The 22562-nt window shown below is 39.3% G+C and overlaps 1 protein-coding gene across 2 annotated transcripts in view; it reads left to right on the forward strand.

Annotated features, from left to right (window-relative positions):
• Ush2a (usherin) overlaps positions 1–22562 on the forward strand; it is a 668288-nt gene that overhangs the window by 47973 nt on the left and 597753 nt on the right. For both annotated transcript variants that reach the window (XM_028760212.1, XM_028760216.1), the window contains exon 3: positions 7184–7316. In XM_028760212.1, coding sequence (XP_028616045.1) covers positions 7184–7316 — 133 coding nt within the window. The remainder of the gene's footprint in view (positions 1–7183; positions 7317–22562) is intronic.

Here is a 22562-nt window from a genome sequence, read left to right on the forward strand (position 1 = left end):
CTTGTTCTTGTTCTTGTTCTTGTTCTTGTTCTTGTTCTTGTTCTTGTACTTGTACTTGTACTTGTTCTTCTTCTTCTTCTTCTTCTTCTTCTTGTTCTTCTTCTTCTTGTTCTTCTTCTTCTCCTCCTCCTCCTCCTTCTTCTCTTCTTCCCTCCCTTCTCCCTCTCTCCTCCTTCCTTTTATCCCTCCCTCCTTCTCTCCCTCTCTCTTTCCTCTTTCCTTCCCTTCCTCCTTTTTCTCTGTCCCCTTCTTTCTTTCCTCTCTCCTTCTTCTTCCTTTCCTTCCTCTCCTTTCCATGGATCATAATCTTATCACCATGCTTCCTACCATACCACTCTGTAGAGTCACAGAGGAAAGACTCAATGGATGGCTCTAATGAACTCAAAAGCTCTTCCTTCTAAATGCTGACTGGATTTAAGTGGCAGATTAAAATTGGCTGATTCAAACTGGCTCTGGGACACTCAGGCTTCTGAGACCTTGAATAGATTTTGTTGTTTTCAGTTCTCTGACTAATTCTCATTATCATGTCAGATGTTCTTAATAATCCTAAATATTCAGACAAATACCTCTATGGAAACAACTTGCTCTCACACAAAGACACTATAGTGCTCACGAGCCAGTGAGATGTTGTCATCCATAAAGTAGAGGTTGGCTGATGGTGAAAGTTAGAGATACAATCCAATAAAATGAGTTAGAAAAAAACACATTTAGATTTAATATGGCAAGCAGTTGTGCAGGGTGGAATTCCATGTGGTCTCAGAGAGGGAAATATAACATACGTGAGATTTTAAAAATAACTTTATGAAGTTTTGGGAACAAATTTTCTTATGTGTAAGGACTACAGAGAGTATTGTGGGATCTTTTATGCAAATCTAGTTTTTTTTTTCACTTAGAAATAGATGTTTCTATTTTAGGGCAATTTCTATTTCAGAAAGTCTCAGACTGGTTTTTCCTCTATCGAATTGGTTTTAATTCTGGTTCATGCCACGATGGTTTTCTTTCCAGTTGAATTCCTTAACACTTGAGATGGCTTTCAGTGTGTTTGTATAACCCATTATCTCTTAAAGGTGAATTTGAATTTAGGTTGTGTTGTCAAACACTTCATGTTAAATCTATTTTAAAAGATGTTATTCCGGGGCTGGAAAGATGGCTCAGTGTGTAAGAGCACTTGCTGCTCTTGCAGAAGACCTGGGTTGAGTTCCCAGCATCCATATGGTGGCTCATGATTGTCTGTAACTCTAGTTCCAGGGGATCCCACTCCCTCTTCTGGTCCCAAGGGTACCAGGCACACAAGGGATGCAAATGCTTGTAGAAAGGCAGCACTCCTGCTCATAGAATAAGATAAATAAATATTTTTTAAAGAGGTTTTTCAGAATTTTTAAGATATTTCTAAGATAGTTTGACTTTAAGATGAGGCCACCTGAATGAAGGAAAATGGCTTTCTTGAGATGCTATGAATTTTTCCAAGGAATATTCCAAATAGTTGCTGTATGTACACACACGAACCCTCTAAGGTACCTTGCCACAATGTTTCCTTCAAAAGACAGTGCTCTGTTGACCACACTAAAATTCAATACTTAAGTTCAAAACAACTAATATTATTTATGGTTTAACCCATCACCTGATAGGTTAAACGTCTTGTTATCACATATAGCTCTTGAGAGTATGTAGTATGTGGCTGGTGTTTCTATTCTAGATAGATTTGTCTATATTTTTCCTTTACTAACTTCTCACTAATATATGGATTTCTTTTTTGAAAAAAATGTATGTTTGTTTATGTGTGTGTGGGTGTGTCTATACGTTCAAGTCTTGTTTAGACAGTCATGTTGGTGAGACTTTCTGGGTGTAGCCTCTGACTACTGAAAGACACAATCTTACACAAAGCTCCCTATTACTCTGGCTCTTACAATCTTTCAGTCTCTTCTTCTGCAATGATCTCTGAACCGTAAACATGGGTGTGGTTTGTAGACATATTCATTGAGATTGGGCTCTATAACTCTGAGGTATTCAGCTGTAGTTTTCTGTAATGGTTTCTACAAAGAGACATTTCCCTTGCTAAGAAACAGAAAGTACACTTATCTGTGGGAATAAGGACAAGTATACAATGTGGTTAGAGATTATGTTGCTTTAGTAAAGTGGTGGTTGTAGGTTCTCCCCCAATGTCCATGACTTCACTGGTCCAGAGTAGTTGTCTAGGTGTCCAGTGCCAGGGATGGTCTCCCTCTTGTTGACTGGGTACTTAGTCCAGTTAGAGAGCTGTGGTTACTAGCAGGGATTGCCCCACTGGTTCATCCTTATTCTATCATGCTGGTCATTGCTGTCAATCAGAAGTATCATAGCTGGATACTGATGGTTGTTCCCTACTTTGGAAGCTTGCATGACACATTCTGGAACCATGAAAGAAGTCCCTAGCGAGGAGACATTCAGGTCAAATCCAGTTTGGGTCTTCCAGGTCCCAGGTCCAAACTGCACAGTGTCTTCAGTAAGAGGATCTGGCCCTCCTGGGACAACCAAGGATAACAGAAACAGCCTCTGATGTTTGGGATTCTCTTAAACTGCCATGACCAACAACTCAAAAGAAAACAAGAACTTCTCACAACCTGGGGTGTTGTAGTTTTTATTAGATCATCTGTGGAACTTAATGTGAGTACTACTAGCCAAGACAGAACAAAATTCATTTAATATATATGTATATAATAAAATAAATATATACATATATATATATAATAAAATTTACATATAGACTTACATGTATTCAAGGGTTTTTGAGAGTTACATCATGTAGGCAGTCCAGGCTGGCATTTAGCTGTGGTCATCCTTCTCTTTTAGCATCACAAGTGCTAGGGTTGCTGGTGTGGACCTCCAAACCCTTCTTATTGTGTCCTTTGAAGTATATTCTTTACTAATCGGATGTAAGAACAGGAGGATAGTGCCTAGAATTCTATTGCTATTTTCATGTACCTCCTTGTTGGGTTAAAGTGGGCAGGGGCCCCCGTGGCTGCGCTACCATGGGGCTAGGGCCACTCAGGGAGGCAGGACACGTGGAAGAGTTTGACTGCACTCACCCCATGCCAGTGCCGGGTGGGTGTGGAGCTGTGAGAAGCTGCTGAGGGGACACTGCTCTGGAGGTGGGGAAGCACAGTCTGAGGTCCTCGGAGAGCTGGAACTAGCTAGGGGTTGAGGGTCCCCGGCCTGCAGGGCGGCCAGGGACCATCTGGTTCTCAGGCTCTCCGACACCCAGGTGCTGCAGAACAGCTGAGAACAAAGTGAGGGCCCACGGGCTGGACTATCCCACGGCTGAAGGGGAAAAGAGGAAAGAAGCTTTGGCTGTGCCCGAAAGGAGAGTTCTTGGTTGCAGGAGGCTGGCTTTGGTTGGCGGTCACTGTGACTGGGAGCACAGAGAGGTCTTCTGCAGGAGATTAGATGGTAGCTTTGTAGGTGAAGGCCTTCTCCATTGTGCCCCACAGCGGATCCCGATAAAAGAGAAATAGTCTGAAAGAGAAACAGTCCATATTTTTAAGATGTTTATTGTCACGGCAGAATGTAGATGAGAAACCTTACCCCATTTTCTCAGGGCAGCCCTGAGGTTAAATGCCTTTTGTAGGGAGGAGTGTATAGGAAGGAAAGGTTACTTGGCTAAGCCCTTCTGGCCTTTAGGTACCTCATTAATATAGAGATCTGTCTTGAGGCCCCATGGCCTGTAGTCACGCCCTCTACCTGTGGAGAGACTAGGGAGGTTGTCCTACATGACTGAAGGACACGAACCTATGGAGGGCTACAGCCTCATGTCAGGAGCCTGGAGTCTGGGGATGTGGTGAAACACCTGTCGTCCCTTAGGGCCAACTGCTGTCCCTTAGGGTCACCTGGGGTCCCTCAGGATAACCTGGTGTCCCTGGGGGTTTCTAGCCTGTGCTTGACCAGAAATCAGGCTGCCTTTCAAGGTCCTACATACCCTCTTTCACTCAAATGGATAAGTCTAGCCTCTTATGGGGCGTATTGTTAAGCAGTTAAGTAGTGGTTAAAATAGAGTAAGGAGCTCTCATGGAATAAAGGCTTGAGAATGGCTGATACGTGTTTCCATGTTCGTGCGGACCCCTTAAGGGGCTCAGTTTAAAGCCCTCTGCAAATGCTGCTGGACTTGCCAATGTACTCATTCAAAGCACGTCAACTAATATGTGCTGGCTGCTCTCATCTGCCCAGGGCCAGAGAATGAGAGGTAGAGGAAGGTTTGGCAAGAAGCTTTCTCTTCACAGATCAGAAATCCCATTGTATACATTCCTACTCCACTCAATAACCAGCAAGGGGGAGCCCTGGGATGAGCTGTTACAAAAAGGCCACTATTGTCTCCATGGTGTCATCGCGATGGAGCTCCAGATCAGAATTGTAAAATAGTTTGGGCAATCTTGTAACATAAAACATGGTTCAGAAAACCAAAGATCTAATCTTATTTATAGAAAGATGGTTGGTCGGGGAGGGCTTGGTGTGGGGAGAGCAGCTTGGGATCACCATGAATCATTTTTAAAGGGCCAGGCAAGCGAAACCATCTTCCGGAATTTGCTGTGACTGACACAGAATTCTTCTACTAAGCAAAGGCATGATGAGTTGATAAAAACAGAAGGTGATGAAGGTCTTGGACAGCGGAGGCAGATAGAAAGCAGAAAATCAAAAACGTGGTTTCTATCTGACTCGAAATAAAGGTAGCCTTAAACTTGTAAAAGACAACATTTTTATTTGAATGATATGACAGAGCTGTCACAGGAGTGCTACCTGCTATAAAGCAAGCACAAGAATTATCACCTTTATTAGAGCACTGGCACCGGGCTTCAGCCATACATTTCTAACTTCTGTCCCTCTGCACAGACAATTTTCTTTTCTTAAATAAACTGTCATGCTCCTGTTAATATATTGTTGACTCTCTCAAGCTCTGAGAATACTGCTGATATAAAACATGTATATGTTAGATTGGTAATAGTATCTTTAGTGTAACTGACGAGAACAAATGTGTTTCCCTCATGGCTGTGCTAATGTGATAAAGGAAAATTGGCTGTTCATCAGTTTTTGGGCTGGGCAAAGACAGTAGCGATGGAACCGCGTTCTTTTTTTATGCATTAATACCACCGGGAACTTTCCTCTAGTTATATTTCATGTAGCCTGCATGTTGTGCAAAGATGCTGTAAAACATGAGATAATACTACAAATAACGGACTGGAAGAGCCTGTATCTTTCATAACGATAACAGTCAAACACCAAATAACAGTAGCCGGCGGAGAAAAATGGGATGCAAGGGGGATAAAAAGGCGCGTCCCTACTATTCAGTGGAGAGAAATAGATCTGGCCTCCTGAGGAACAGTATATGACTTTAGGTGTATCCAGCTTTATTTAAAATGGACTCTCATGCAATCCTGGCTCAGTCTATTTCAGAAAGGACACACTAAAATGAAAGAAGTTGGCTACAAGGAAGAATTACAATGGTGCCTAACTTTTTTTAAAGGAGATTCATTTTACCTACCAGTCTCACCCCTGAACCCTAGGTTTCTGAGTTTGGTTTTTGAGTAGGGGAGGAGCATCTGGAAAGGTATTCCTATGGCAAGAATTCACATAACTAATGTAAAGGTTTTACCTTGCTTCAATGTTGCAATTTTTTTTTTTTTAGTAGAGATGCTGTTGAGATAGTTTAGAAAGGATCAATGTTTGGAGGAGAGTTACAGGGGAGGGTATGGGGTAGCCTTGATCAAAATACATGGTAAGCATGTATGAAGTTCTTAAACACCAATAAATAAATAAAGACACACGTTGACACAGTAACTTAGAACTAGTCATAGAGCCAGACTTACAGCAATGTGTATCTGGTAAAGGTCTGCTTGCTCTTTGACCTCATATATGTATTGTTGTCTTTTACTGTTGAAGTCGTACACCAGACTAGTGAATCTGTTTCATCAATGAACCTACAGTAAATCTTACTCAAACCTCATTACCTGTCAAACTCCATTTTAGAATAACCCTGCTCTAGAATAATTTCCAAGGTTGAACTTCATTAAAGTATTAAACATCAGCCTTTTAATTGCATAATAGTCCATCTCCAATTTCTTCCTCCCTTTTTCAACCTGTCCCTTCCTCCTCTCAGGCCTTTTTCTTTCCACTTGAGTTGCTTTGATAATTTGAATGCCTTTTTACGGTCAGTGACATGTCAACAGACAGACTGTTTTGTAGACACTCTAGTTGGTGCCTAAACAGCAGTTGGTTTACTCTGAATCTGTGTGTAATCATCAAAGATCATGCATAACTACAATCTAGAAGATATTGCCTCCAAAATGTTGACTGGTTGGTGGTTCATATCAGAAAGCGTGTTTGTTTCTTTATACTGTAACCCAGAAGTCATCAGATTGCAATCAGTGGCTCATATCTGCCTGGTCACCTGGTTTTGTGTTTAATGTTAAACTGACACCTAATCAGGCCTAGTTCTTTAAGTGTCTTTGATGGCTTCTCTGCCAATGCTACATCAGAGCTGATGGCATGTAAGGAACTGTTTAGCCACCACACCAAATTCTTTAACTTGCAGTTTCCTCTGGGTATTTATTGGAAGAGTTAGCTCTCCTCTGATATAGATAGCTGTTAGACTGCTTGATTTTCATCAGCTTAGAATGTAATTGGCAAATTTTTAATATTATTTTATAATGGTAAAGTATATTTAAAGTCATCAGCTGTACTCCAGTACCTAAAGAAACGGGTATTTACGGTGAGCATTTTGCACTAGTGACTCGGGTAACACCTACTTCTTGGATATATCTGGGTTTGGATATCTCTCCCTTCATGTATTAATTTGTTTCCAAGTATAGACACGATATCATTAGCAGTAAAAAAAAAATAGCACAACCCTCAGAAATCTCTAAGAGCCTAGCTATCAATCAGCACACATACACACGGCAACACTATGCAAAGCCCACGAATACCCCAGAATACGTCATCATAGCATGAAGATTCCAGTCTGGGTTTGTAAGATTCATATCTGGGTTTGTAACATGCAGAGATACTGTCCTGCTATTAAAATAAATTGCTTCCATTTTTCACCCAAAGGAAGCTGAGAAAGAGTGAAATGCCTTGAAGAAAAGATAGAAAGGCTGTGGGCAGGATGTTCAAGCCAAGCAAAAGTTTGTGCACTTGATGATGGGGATAATTCTTACAGGTGCATCAGACAAAAATCAGCTTCTTTGTGGATGGTTTGGAGGAAAACAGTACCGCATTTGAAACCAGAACTCTCCGTGATTCAATTACAGACTCAGCCTCCAGCACTGTACAAATAGGACAGAGTTTAAATGGTAAGATTTTTGTTTTCAGAATTCTATTTCATGTTAGCCAATTGCATATCTTAATCAAACAAATATTAATCATGTATTTAGATGTGTTCTGTTTCTAGGGATACTGTAACAGATTTCCACCAATGCACAGAAGTTTAGGAGAATTGGAATTGATTCTCATGTGTTTCAATGCCTGCCACCTGTCATGGGGATTCAGTACTGTGGTTCCTTCTAGATGATCTGAGAGGGGACAACTACTCCACATCTCTGTCCTGGTTGCAGCCAGCAGACCTAGCCATTTTTCTTATGCCTGTGCAGTTCCACTTTGCGTTTCCTTCGTCTCCTCTGCATTTCTCCCTTTATTTCCTTATAATTAAAGGTGTCATCAAATTAAAGAGCCATCTCATTCAGGGTAAGTTCCACCTCAAGATCCTTAATGCCACCCACAAAGAACTTCCTTCTAAGGAGCCACAGTTACAGTCATCACATGGACACATCTTTTGAGGAAAATTTTAAAACAGAAACTTCTCTATTCTGATCTCTTTAAAATAAGTAAGAACTGGGAAATAGCTCAATTAGTAAGGAAACCTAAACTTGTATACCCAATACCCATATTAAAATATAATCTATGCCTGGTGTTCCGAGTCTGAATTCCCAGCTCAGAATAAAGGGGTAAATAAAATGCAGCTTAGTGGATTCCAGGATCTTCGAGAAACCCTGCCTTTAAAAAAAAAAAAAAAGCTGAAGCACCACCCAGGAAGACATCAGATGTCAACCAAGCAAACATACATAAGTCCACTCCCTAGCCCCACATCCAGGTACAACAATATATAATATCTTCCTTTTTTGAGTCACTGAATTTTTATGAGGGTGTTACTAAATGGGAACTTTAATATATTTTATAGAAACCAAGACATACTTTCAACATGCCCCAGATCAGATCTGTGGCATTTCTATTTCCCACATTTATGGGAACATACTAATTAAAAGACAACTCACATTATAAACTGAGAAGAGTAGAAGTCCAAATGAAAATTGTCTTGAAATACCCGACCCCATCGCCTTCAAAATATTTGAACTTTAAAGTGGAAATGCTAAGTAATGCATTCTTATTATCAGGAAATCCAAACAACCTGGAACTCTGCGAACTAGGAAGTACACTACGCGTTTCCATCCTCAGAGATACAACTTAACTTTTCATACTCTTCCAGAATTTTTATCCATACAGTGAAATGTATGGTGACAAATATACTTTCCTCAAAAGGAAATTGTGACACATATGCCTTCACTAAGCTCTCTAAAAATAGACCTTTCCCCTCCAAATGTTTAAGATCCACATGTGGTGTCAATATCCCTCCCCTGCACTGTGCTTCTTAGCTCTCAGGGTTTATGTTGCATGCCACTGTGTAAATGCCACCTACTTCTAAAACAAGTGCCTGTAATGAATCTCCATATAATTTCTAGTATTTCCAAATTATCAAAAAGCTATTTGACAGAAATAACATATTAATATATAAATATCCAGAGTTTTGTCAATATATGTATGCATAAATTCATATTTAGATATTATATATTTGAACAAATATCTGATTATATAGTTCCCTGATAATCTATACTTTTGCTAATTTGCCTAGAGGCAACATGGATGTCATCACTGACTGACTATATAACCAGGTAAAGCTCCTACTGCCACAGTGTTCCACCAACTTTAAGATGCTGCTGCTGCTGCTGACAGTGGTGTTGTAAAGCTCAACACAGCAATGCAGCGTACAGTATTAGTATGACTGATTCTCAAGCATCTGGCACGTACTAGACACCTCGAACTGCTCCTTAATTGTCAAATGAGCAAATGCAATTCAAAGCACCACGTGCAGCATATACTAAATCATGGCGGTAAGTGCAGCTATTGCTAATGTCTGCAGTTATTTCCTCAGATACATCCATAGAAGTAGAAGGGCCTGGTTGAAGTATATAGCTGCTTTATATTTTAATACGTAGCATAAAGGTTGTTCTAATGCATAGCAACAGAAAGTTGTGAGGATTTACAACTCTTACTCAAAGGGTATTTTTGCACATGTGTGTGTGTGTGTGTGTGTGTGTGTATGCATGTATGCATGTGTCTGTGTGTGTGTGTGTGTGTGTGTGTGTGTGTGATACTCCTGAGGATTCTATGAGAAAAATGCTGTTGGGTGGTGACGTAGAGTGAGCTGGCCTTTATTGAGGCTGACTAGCTTTCCACACATCCATTGATTTTTTTCTTTTCATTTGTAGATTCCTTATCCTTGTTATGTATCTGAAATTTCACCATGTTTTCCTACTTACTTGAAAAATTCATTAATATGCCTAAGAATATCATGTTGAGTGTTTTCTCCAGTGTTTTAGATGGCCTGCTCACTTGATTCAAGCATTTGCATCTATTATGGAATTCTTTGATTCATGTCAAAACATCCATACAATGTAGAATGTCAGTCCTATAAGTATAGCTTGATAATGTGTTTGAAGATTTATTTTTATTACTTAGAATATATGTTCAGGTGGGGTGGAGTATACGTACTTGAGTGCAGGTGCTCACTGAAACCAGAAGAGGGCATCAGATCTCTAGAAACTAGAGTTATGGGTGGTTGTGAACAGCAGACTAGGTGAATTGACCTCAGATGCCCTTGCAAAGTGTAAGCAGCCTAAACCACTGTGTCATCTCTCCAGCCCCTACTTTGTGAGTTTAATATATTTTTATGCATCTGCATAGCTCTCTGGTGAAAATGAGTATAGAATATTTCCATTGTTTCAAAGATCAGCGTTAGTGATAGTGTGCTCTGTATGGATGTTCACAGAAGAGTGTCAGGAGAGACTCATGCCACTCCAGATGCCTGTCGTCAGTTCTTGAACTAACTCACAGATGCACAGGGAGCACACTAACGTCCTGTTATTCAGGACTGTGTAAGTCAGATTTAGCCATATTGTATGTAGCAACATCTCTAGCTTCAGAAAACACTTCCAAATAATATTCCAGAGAAAATATCCCAATCAGTGATACTGAGGATTGTGACAGCTCACGATTCACCACCTCCTTGATCCTGCCAAATGGCCTGAGGTGTATTTTCTGATGATTAATGACACTGGGAATTTTCATACTCATGTTGCCGTATAAATATTCTTTTCTATTCTAGATAGATTATTTTGAAGCAATTTTTGATTAGGTACATTGTCTTCTTATTACTTTGTAGAAGTTCTTTGCTTTTTTGCATGTGAGTCTTAAATGAATACATGATTGTCAGGCCTTATCTCTCAAGATGTAGGTTATAGCTTCATTATCTTTAAAGGTAAACTTTGACACACAGTATCACTCTATTTTAATGAAACCGAATGTACAGATCCTTCTTTCATACCTAACATGGTTTGTGTTTTATTACTATACCTTGACACACTCTGATGTCATGAAGAATGTATACTCTTATATTTTACTCTGTATCCTTAACTTGGGTCTGTGTTCTATCTAGAGTAGATATATGGATGTGATGTAACAGACTGGCCAACTTCATCTTTTCTCACCTAAACAATTAAAATAGAATTCTTTTTAGCCATTTGATCATCTCTGCATGTGTTAACACAGGTTCATTTCTGAACTTTGTTCTCATGACCCATGTACACTTTGGGTCAAAATGTTTAGTCTCGGTTATTATTGCTTGAAATTTTTACGTCTTTGTGGGTAATTTCCCCAACTTTCTTTTTTTCCTTGACTGTGTTGTCATTCACTTAAACTTTAAAAGTTGTGTTTCAGTTTCTGTTTAAACTTTATTAAAATCAGATTCATTAAGTTTGGGGCTGGAAAAATGGCTCAAGGTTAAGGGTGCTTACTGCTCTCCCCGGATGTCTGTTGGTTCTCAGAACCCACAGTAGAGGCTCACAACCACCTGGAACTCCAGCTCCAGGAGACGATATAGTCTCATCTACCTTCTGCATGCGTCTGCACATGTCACATCCACACATGCCAACCACACACACACAGACACACACACACACATGCACACACACTTGCACATCCACACAAACTCACACATGCACGCACACATACCACACACTATGCATACACATGCACACATGCATACACACCACACACCACACACACACACACATACACACACACCACACACACACATACACACACACATACACACACACACACACACACACACACACACGCACACACACACACGTACAAGTCCTGAAATCATCATGTCAACTTTGAGAGAATGGAGATGAATTCATCCAGTTCTGTAACCCATGGCAATGATAGTTTCTTCATTTCAGCAGTAGTTTGTTTTCCTTATAGAAACTTTTATCTGTTATACTTATTTCTTCATGCTCACTGGGATTTACTCTTAGTTGGCAGTTTTAAAATAAAAGGTTTAAAGAAAACCCAAGAACTTGTAGAGTTTGTGTTTACTCTCTACCTCCCTTATTAAACACCAGTTACCAACCCCACCACCAGCCACAAAAGCAGCAGCAGGACACTATTTTGCTTTATAAAATGTTTATAATTTTGTGGTTTGACTCCAGATAGCTTAAAAACAATGACTGAATTTCTAAAGTTTTGTGTTTGACAAACAGGAATGAGTTTAAAACAGTTTTGATTCTTTGATCAAAATGTATACATCCTTTATAAGGATTGCCGAAGCTATGAGATCATTATGGATGATGAGATGTATTATTAAAGACAGTGAAGAAAAATGTATTATAATTCCTAAAAATATAATTTAAAAGGTCAATATTTTGAATATTTTGGATCAGCTGTGCACAGCCCTCCCCCCATCATCTGGCTCTTACATTCTTTCTGCCTCCTCTTCCAAGATGTTCCGTAAGCATTTGGGGAGGAAGTCTTACAAATAGACATCCTATCCATGGGCACTTGTAATTGCTTGTTCTTACCATTTTGAACAGTTATGAGTCTCTCCAATTTTTGATAATGCATTTCTCTGTATAGGCATGCGCTTTACCATAGGGCTATGCCCCACCTCCTCTAATCAATATTTAATAAAATAAGATCACAGCATTTAAAAAAAATCTAGCTCTTTTCAGTTTCTGATTTTTAATTTATTATTGTGTTTAATGCATGATACACAAGTCTATTAGAAGAACCATATGAGAGCGTATACATTTAAAATATACTGCTTATTACATATTAAAAGAACAATAAGTGACAGCCAGCCTTCAGTATGGCAGGGTAGAACATAATCCAGGCATTGAAGCAGGAAGATCCCATTTTTGCTATGAGACTAGGCTATGCAAATGACTTTGAGGCCATCCTGGGCTGTGATATGCGGCAGGGAAATCTTCCCTGAATGGTCCCTGACATATCTAGTAATTTAAACTATTAGTATCTTTGAATATGCATTGTCTCCTTGTGAAACAATTAGTTGGGTTGATCAAAATGATTATTATAGAGAATAAAAAGGAAGAGGTCAATATAAAACTAACATTTAAAAAGGATAACAGAGTATGATCTCCCTCCACCCAAAGTAAAGGAAGTCCTCAATTCCTCAGCAGTAATCAACTGCCACTGAGTGCACAGTTAGGCCTGAGGCAGCGTGAGGACCTCTCCTCTCTGTGCTGCAAACTTGAACTCTCATGAACATTTTGAAGGCTTACACGGGTAAGCACATCCTGTGAGGTCATGTGGGTAGCAGCCATGTCGTATCCAGGATCAGCTTTGCACAGCCCTTCCCCCATCATCTGGCTCTTAAATTCCTTCTGCCTCCTCTTCCAAGATGTTCCATAAGCATTTAGGGAGGAAGTGTTATAAATGGACATCCTATCAATGGGTCCTTGTAATTGCTTGTTCTTAACATTTTCAACAGTTATGAGTCTCTCCATTAAACCAACACTTTCTGGAAGCTTCGCTGACCAAGAGTGAAAGCAGCCCCAACCTATGATATAAACAGAAATATTTAGAAGGGAGTTTGACAACAACATAGGTTAGCAAGACAACATCAGTAGGATCTCTACCAAAGAAACTATGGCTTCCTGGCCATGGGTCTGATAAGACAAGGTATGACTTCCCTCCTGTGGATCAAGTTCAAATAAATGTACTCTAGAGAGCAGCTGGCTACCCCTGTGAAGTTAGGAGGAAGATAGGAGATGTGTTGAGAGTAGTGGAGAAGAGCATGAGGGAGGGGCTGAGGGAGGAGGGGCTGGGCTGTGGATATGATTAAGATGAATTGTATACATACATAAAAATTTTAAAAATCATGTCAACTTGCATATACTCTTAGATCTGATAAACATGGGAAAAGTAAATTCAGTAGTTAGTTTTTCAGAAACTTGGTTTCAATAATTAGCATGCTGGGAAAAAAAATCAGTCCGCTGCACACAGAAAGTTCAAATAACATATTTAAACTCTGTAAACCGTATTAGGAATTTAACCCCCACTAGTGTTTCTAAAAGTCTCCCCTCACATTCAGTGTTGCTAAGAGTGTTTGTGAACACTATAAATTTGTCTCCTTTGCACTGTGGGGCTGAAATGACTTGACTCTGTTCTACTTCGGTGCACTAAATGCTAAATTGATGCTTCAAAAGGCCATTCTAATCTGAAAATGATATTTATTTTTAAACTCCGTGAAAAGGATTTTTTACCTATGATTAAAGCACCAGAAATGGGAAATGGTTTCTCACAAATATCTGTTTTTATTACTTCTTTTTTTTCTCTCTCCCTCATATCATGGGTATTTAGGAGCTGAGTGGAGGAAAGGATGTTTTTAATGTCTAGCCGCACTCCATCAGCCTATAGGTATGATGGTACCTACTGTATCTTTTCTCTAATTAGAGATGGCATGTAGCCTGGATCATTACTTCTGCCTAATGAGCCAGGCTTCCTGCCACCTCTCTAATAAAAAAAGAGAGAGGTACAGAATGTTCCTATGGACTTTCTATAAATCATTTTATTTCTTTTGTTTTCACCATTTTTTAATAAAAAGAATTAAGTCACCATTCACCATAGTTTTGTCCATATCCAAGATGGCTTTGTTCAGAGGGGACAGCTATGCAAGACATTTCTGCCAGCTAACATAAAGGTGCTGTCATGCAGGACCAGGCTAACTGTCTCTGTTTTGTGCAGACTGCTTCTGACATAGAACTGTCCAATGGGGCCTCTAGCACATTGAGAAGTGTCTTTATTGATCCTTCCGCCTCTCCCTATCCTAGCTGCTGATAGCTTCTCAACTGAGTATTGACTGCCATAGAGATTCTTCTGAGTTGGGTCATATCTGTATTTGTCATTAATTGTTCTAGGGATACATTTAGGAAATTAATAAATAAAAAGAATGCTTTTTATTGGACACGTCTCTGTGCATATTAATGTGGTAATTGATTTGATCAGACTGCCTTTTAAATATGAAAATAGGCCATCCATATTGTACAAGTTATTTCTCCGCTGCTATGATAAAACACGGTGACCAAGGCAACTTAGAGAAGAAAGTTTATTTAGGCTTACAGTTGCCGAGAATTTGAGTCTGTCATGGCAAAGTGAAGTAAATCATGGAAGCAGGAAGTTGGGGGCTTCCATCTTGAATTGCAAACATGAGACAGAGAGGACAAACTCAAAACGTGCTAGTTTTTAAACTTTCGAATTCTGCCTCCAGTGACATACTTCCTCTAACAAAAATACACCCCTTAAGCCACCCCAAACAGCACCACCACCTGGCAAGCAAGTATTCAAATGCTGGAAACTCTGGGAACATTTTCACTCAAATTAGCACATATATCAACCAAGGTCTGGCAGCTACTTCCTAAAGATATATTCTTTCCATTATAGATTTAGCTCCATGCTTCCAGCATGTCCCTAGTCTTAGAGAGTTAAATGTGTAGGTTTGATGAGTGCCATTGATCATACTAGCTCTTTAAATTTTGGATTCAAAATTACAGAGCCAGGCGAATCACACTTTTTCCAAACTATTTCAGAAGTGATTTACAAATAGATTTTAAGTTTCCTATGGAGGTGAGGAATATCTTTTTATGTACTTAAGGGGAAAATTCTTTCTTTAGAAGATTGTTGGTCATGAGACGTTAATGAGCTTTTGTTGAATATTTATAAAAGTGGACACTGGTGAAGGTTGCCCAAGCTCACCCAGTTGCTTTTACTTTGTGTCCATTGTACGTCTGAACTCATACATGTGCTCTTGACTCTGGAGATGGAGTGCAGCAATGTTTTCAAGGTTTTGTGATTTTAACCTCAAGTATTCTAGGAAATCCATTTTTTTTAGTTCTCCCACGTCTTTGCTAATATTGAGAAATCTTTCAGAATTGCATAAAAAGTAAATGGAAAAGTATATGAATCCATGAATGAATTAAGAGAGGTAGATATGGAAAAAATACAGTACATGGATGCATGAGATCACTATGCCAACACAAGGACTTAAGTTTGCTATCCAGCATCCAAATAAGAGGTTGCAATGCAGTGTCGAACTGGAACCCTAGTGTTGGGAAGAGAGACAGGAAGACAGGATCATCCTAGCCTATTGGGTCAGAGAGAGATAAAAAAGAAAAAGAAAGAAAGAAAGAGAGAGAGAGAGAGAGAGAGAGAGAGAGAGAGAGAGAGAGAAAGGAAGGAAGAAAGAAAGGAAGAAAGAAAGGAAGAGTGAGAGAAAGAAAGAAAGGAAGAAGAAAAAAGAAAAGGTAAAACAAAAATAAAAATAAGAACAAAAAACACCCAAACACATAAACAAACAAACACAAACAACCCCAAGATGGATAGCAATTGAGGAGTGATACCTGTGGCCTCCCTTTGGCATCTAAGTGAACACACTCATGTGAACAAACATGCATGCATATATTCACACATAGAAAACAGAAAAAAGATATATAGACGTGTAGGAGGTCCGAGTTAAATACAAAATTGATTGCAGTTCATTGCTTGAAAGTGGCATAACTGGAGTTTCAGAACAAGTAAGCAATTGCATGAGAAGAGATATGAACTGTATGATTCATGGCCATGTTGGGTAAGAAGTACAGATTAAGAGCCAATGGGAGCTATGTAATCATGAGTTAGTAGAACAAAGACAAGTATTTTAGAATCTTGTAATTTGAGACCTACTGGCATGATAATATATCAACAAATATGAATGGAAGGTATTGAGAAATCTGACTAATTCACTGGGAATTTGAAACTTATTCAATGCTTATCATTTTATTGTTTGGCAAAGAATGAAAGGAAAAGAAAAGAAAAACCGCCGAGATAACAATTTGGCAAATGAACAAAAGTTAAATTGTGGACTTAATCAAAACATACTGATTTAGGGGCATAAAGAATCTAATTACACAATGGCTTAAATGTGTTCTCAAAAAATAAAAATGTACACTGTAGAGTTCAAGAAGCAAAGAGCTGGAATAGTTACAGTGTTGGAAGCTGATTAAGCAAACATAACCCATCCCCCTAACAGAGAATGAGCAGCCTTGTGAGGAGAGAGACTTAACCTGTGCATAGTCATGCAGGGGCCACATGTGTTGTCCCCTTAGAGGCAGGGGTGTGAGGAATGACCTCTAACCTGTGTGCCGTTGAAGCTCAGATATTAAATATCTGGACAGACATTTGCCAAAGCATATTTCAAATGCTAACAGGGCTCCCCTCTGTGTAGAATTTAATGTGTGACCAACACATATTGCTTAATAGTGCTGGTGACCTTGCTTTCAGTAAACTATATTATACATGTTTAAAGTATTTTTAAATTTTGGATGAGAAGGATCAATGTAATCACTTCATGGAGTATGGTCTGTGAATGTAACCATGTGTTGGTCCCTAGAGACTTGATTTTCATAGTGTAGAAAGTGACCGTGGGACTTTTACATATTGAAATTTCATATGGGGTATGTGATGTTTGGAAAAACAATGCTTCTCCAGATATTTAGATCTTTGTATAAATGTTATGAATTTCCAAATAATTAATTATAAGCCTTCTAATCAGACAGATTGGGGGTTGACCCCCAACTCTGCCTCTCAGCACTAAGAAGGTGGAGGCTGAGCATTGTCAGGAAGTTAGGTGATTACCAGCTTCATAGCAAGTTTCCGCAAAAAAAGGCAAAGAGTAAGGGAAAATGGAGGAGAGAGGGGAGGAGAGTGAAAAAAGAAGAGAAAGAGAGAGAGAGAGACACACACAGAGATACAGGGAAAGACAGGGAGAGAGAGACAGAGAGAGAGGAGACAAGGAGTCAGAGGCAGAAACAGATACACAGAGAGAAACAGAGAGACAGAGAGACAGAGAGAAGGAAGGAGAGAGGGAGAGAATTTGATTATTAGAACCACTAAAGGAGAAAAATTAAGTTAAAATACAATTAAAAGAAAATAATGTATTGAGAAAAATAGCAAAGGGGCAATCAGCTCTCTACAAAGCAGCAGGTAAATAAAGGAAAATATTTCATTTAAAAGAAGAAAAGCAAAAGGAATAAAGGAATGAAAAAGAGAAAAGAAAGGAAAAACACTGTACAGTGCAGCAGAGGTAGATATTAATCCCCTCTGTGGGTCTGCCCTGCCTCTGCGGTTACATGACCCTGGGCAGCAGCACAGGGCTGGTAGGTGTCTGCCCTTTGTTTCTGTGCACACACCATCATGTTGGTGACAGAGCTGGAGAATGAGCTCTCAGCTCAGCAGCTTACAGTGTGGACTGGAGCCATCTGCAGCACAAACCCAAAGTTCCCTGGGTGAAGCCGCCTCTAGGTGCTTTGGACACAGACGATGAGCTGATGATGCTATTGTGTGCGCTGGGTCCCAGGTAGCCTTGAATTCCTCAAGGAAGGCATAGCAACAGCTGCACTGCACAGAGCGGGCACAAAACATCCTGTGTGCCTGTAGCCCAGGCTTCATTTCTTTTAATAATGTCTTTTAATTTTCATATTATTCTATAATTACATCCTTTCTCCTTTCCCTTTTCTCTTCCCTAGCCTTCTGTAAAGCTCTCCTTGTTCCCTCAGAAACCCATGGCCTCTTTTTTCACTGTTCTTCCAGTTGTGTGTGTGTGTGTGTGTGTGTGTGTGTGTGTGTGTTCTTAAGTATAACCTGTTTCATTTGTACAATGTTCCTGAATGTGTGTTCTCAGGACTGATCCTTTGATATTGGATAGCCAAATGATGTGCTTTTCCCTGGATAAGACTATGTCTCCCACTCTTAGTATTCCCTAGTTACATAGAGTTCTTTGTCTGGGGTTGGTCCTGTCTCTGTTCATCAAGAATCTGTTCAGATTTCTGCCCCATCTCAGCTGCTCCACAGAGCTGCTCTTAAAGGGAGAGTGACCTCAACTGCTCTGTGTGTATCTGTATTGGCTTCTCTTCTGAGGCTGTAATAAAATAATCTAACCAAGACCACTTAAGGGAGAAAGGGTTCATTTTAGGTTACAATCTTTAGATGGTCTATGTGCGTCATGGCAGGGAATTCATGACAATGGGGACATGCATCTTATTTACCATGTGTGTGATCAGTGATAGCAGGAAATGGGGCCAGTATGAAAACCCCAAAGCCTACCCCAGTAACCTACTTTCTACAACAGGTCTCCAGAGCAACCCCTAGCAGTCCTGTGATCTGGGAGAGTTTAAGTACATGAGTCTTTGGGGAATATTTCTCATTCAAGCCTTCAAGTTGATGCAGAGGTGGGGATGAGGCTGAGGCTGAGGCTACAGTCCCAGAAAGTAACTGTGACTGGAAGTCATATGACAAAAGGAATTCTAAAGGATGACCTTCACAAAGATCGGTGGATTCCAAGAAAACGGAGGAAAAACAACTGGCTAGAGTTAAGAAAGTCCAGTAACAAACAAGATCAATACTGAGATGGAGTCTGAAGACCCTAGGACTCTCTGAACTGAAAGGTTCAAACAGTAGGAACTTAAAAACCCTCAGTAAACAAACGTCACTGATACATTGGATCAGGTTCGAGGCTTGAGGATGAGACTGATGACTTAGAACACTTGTGAGGTCTAGCGGGGATCAGATGGAGGAGTGGGGGGAGGGAGGGAATATGACCAAAATATAATGTATCAAATTCTCAAAGAACTAACCAAAGATGAAAATCAAAACCACCAGCAGTCTCGAATATAGTTCTCATATTTTTATTTTCCTTGCGCACACATGTACATATGTGTGTGACTGTGTGTACATGTATGTATGTGTGCTTGTACCCATGCACCTTGTATGTATGGGGTCAGCTTGTTCTCATTCCTCAGCTGCTATAAACCCTGTGGTTCTGAGATAGAAACCTGGGGCAGATGGGTAGGGTTGGGCTGGCTAGCTGACAGTCTGGCTGCTTTGTCTCTGCCTCCCCAGTACACCACCATGTCTGGTGTTTTTATGGTCCTGTAGATCAAGCTAAGATCCTCTTGTTTGTGTGCCAAGCGATTTGCAGACTGAGCCATCTCCCGAGCCTATTTTCAAGGAGCTTCCTTTCAGATGCCTCACTGAACTGGTAGGGCTCAGTTGCAGGGACAGTGAGATGACACATGGCTCTGAGTTGCAAGGAAGTACTGGAGCTTAGAGTTTCCAGAGCAGCACCTTGTAACCTTCCAAGTTAGCTCCCTTCAGGGCAGGACACTTCTGGTTTTCTAATTAGCAGTGTCACTAGTTCTCTGCACGTCTCAGTCCATTACTACAATTTCCCAGTCACAGCTAAGAAACTGTTTTCCTGGCCAGTTTTAATTCCCAGCTTTAAAACAGCTGGAGAGTACTGGCTGCCTCTCCTCTGCCATCTTGGCTCTCCCCAAACTAGCTACTATTTCATGAATTTGTATCTTGTTAAAGAAACTCTTTCACATCCTGGCAAAATAAGTATCATCTACTTTTTCTTCCATAAAGTTAATTTCTGTGCTATGTGCAATATAAAGATTAAATTTTAAGTAATTTTATTGGTACATGTTTGTCCCTTTGATTTTTGTTGTTGAATATCCATGAATTTCTTCTTGATTGTAAAGTCACCTTGATCTGCCACTCTAGTTTTACGATTGTGTACTTCCTGTTTGTTTCAGAGGTCAAATTAATCAACTTCTTGTCAAAAGTGGTAGCATTTGATTGTATATTGATGTCTCAGAGTATGTACTTGTTCTGAACTTTCTTACCAGTAGTTTTCAAACAACAGTTCTTAGATACTGTTTCCCCAGATGCATTTTAGGATTCCCATTTCATGATAATTATCTAACGGGAATTTTATTAAAATACAATTCAAATGATATTAAAGTATATGAAGGACTCATATCGCTATTATATTGACTATCTGCATCTTTTATCGTGGTATATGATTCTATTTGGGTCTTCTTTTGAAAAAAATGATTTGTTTTTCTTTTAAAGTGTGTGTTTGTGTGTGTGTGTGTGTGTGAGAGAGAGAGAGAGACAGAGAGAGAGAGAGAGAGAGAGAGAGAGAGACAGAGAGAGAGAGAGAGAGAGACAGAGACAGAGAGACAGAGAGACAGAGAGAGAGAGAGAGAAAGAGGTAGTTCCAGTGGAGGCCAGAAGGAGTGGGATCTCCTGGATCTGGCTTTACAGGCTATTGTGAGGCAACCAACATGAATGCTGGGAACAGGCCTTGGCTTCTTACAAAATCACTACATGCTCTTAACCTTTGACTCTATTTCCAGCCCCTTATTTAGGTCTTCTTCGGTGTGTTTTGGAAAATTTCTGCATAAAATCTATTCATATATTTTGTTTATCCGTGTGTGGTTTAATGTTTTAATTCATTTATAAATAGTATGCATCATGCCACAGTTCCTGTTATATTCTGCTTTAATAAGAACATATGATGGGATTTTGTATATCATTCTTATTGCCATTACCATTTTACAACTTTCATTAATTCTAGTATTTTGGTTCTAGATTTGTGGCTTTTCTGTATAGAAAACCATGTAATAGAAATAACATGCTTGTTGAATTTTTATTTCTTTAACTTTTGAGTTTCTAATGATTATGGAATATAGTTTTTTATTTAAATTTTTGAGACAAGGTCTCATTCTGTAATCAAGGCTTGCCTGTAATTTATCGTATAGCCCAGGTAGGTCATAAATTCGTAATAGTCTTCCTGCCTCTACTTCCCCAGTTGCAAGGTCATAGGTGTGAGCTGTCAAACCCAGCTAAGAATTTGTGTACAGTATTGGAAAGAATACTTAGAACATGTGTCTCCAGACTGCTATTGGTTTGATGTAAAGCTTTTAAAATTTCCCATTAAAAAAAGACCATCTTGGTGTCTCCATAAGACATTTGGTATTTATTGTTGCTGGTTACTTAAGGTTTTGTGTTTGTGTGTGAAATTTCTAAACATGATAGGGCTGGTGTGTTAATGTCTGATGTTTTCATTGGTGTTTACACTGAGACTGAGTCTGTAGTGTCTCTTTACCCTGTTTAATAACAGACCCTGATATAACTTACAACATTTCACTAGGGAAGTTTCCTTGTTAGGGGTGTGCTTCATCTATAGACTGAGGGAGACAACAAAGTCTGGTAACACTGTATACCAGGAAGACTGAAATTACTGCTATTATTGATATCAGGAAGTAATAGTAATAATAACAATAAATAACAACAACAACAATAATAATGATAATAATAACATTCACAAAAATGACTAATATTTCTCAACAGTCTAATATATTATCCTAAAATCATTGAAGAGTACCCATTTATTCTATTATTTCTCCCCTTTCTTTTTTGATCCTGAGTACTGTAGAGATTTCATGGCTATAGTACATCTAGAATTCTTAAACCTCTACCTGGCTTCTAAGTAAATCGTCATCAGTTCATGAGAATTTCCTCAGGAAATCTAATCTAATGTTACAACTGTATCTCTCTGTGTATGATCGTTCCTTTGTTGTTATAGCTAAGAAATCTTTGCCTACATGAAGGCTACATCATTTCCCTATGATTTGTTCTAGATGTATTGTAGCTTAGAAATTAGTCTTGTGATCTTCTTCCAGCTGAGCTGAAGTGTGTGGGAGATGATGGAGTGTAAGGTGCTTCAATATTTGAAATATAATTTAACAGTTCCGGGACCATTCAAAAGATTACTATTTTTCAATTTAATTTGCTTTGCTATTTTGCAGAAATGCAGTTCATCTCATTTGATTTCCAGATATCGCTTGTACTAGATAACATACTTCATTTTTATATAATGATTTCTCATCTTATGAATTGAGTCATATATTTTCTATAAAATATTTAAATGTATTTCTTAGAATTGTTCCATATATGTGAGGTGCTCTTACTTTTCCAGTGTGGAAGATTAATATTTTTATGAATGTTTAGCAACATAGTTA

Source organism: Grammomys surdaster, unplaced genomic scaffold (genome assembly GCF_004785775.1).
Source record: "Grammomys surdaster isolate TR1022 unplaced genomic scaffold, NIH_TR_1.0 130, whole genome shotgun sequence".
NCBI classification, from domain to species: Eukaryota; Metazoa; Chordata; class Mammalia; order Rodentia; family Muridae; genus Grammomys; species Grammomys surdaster.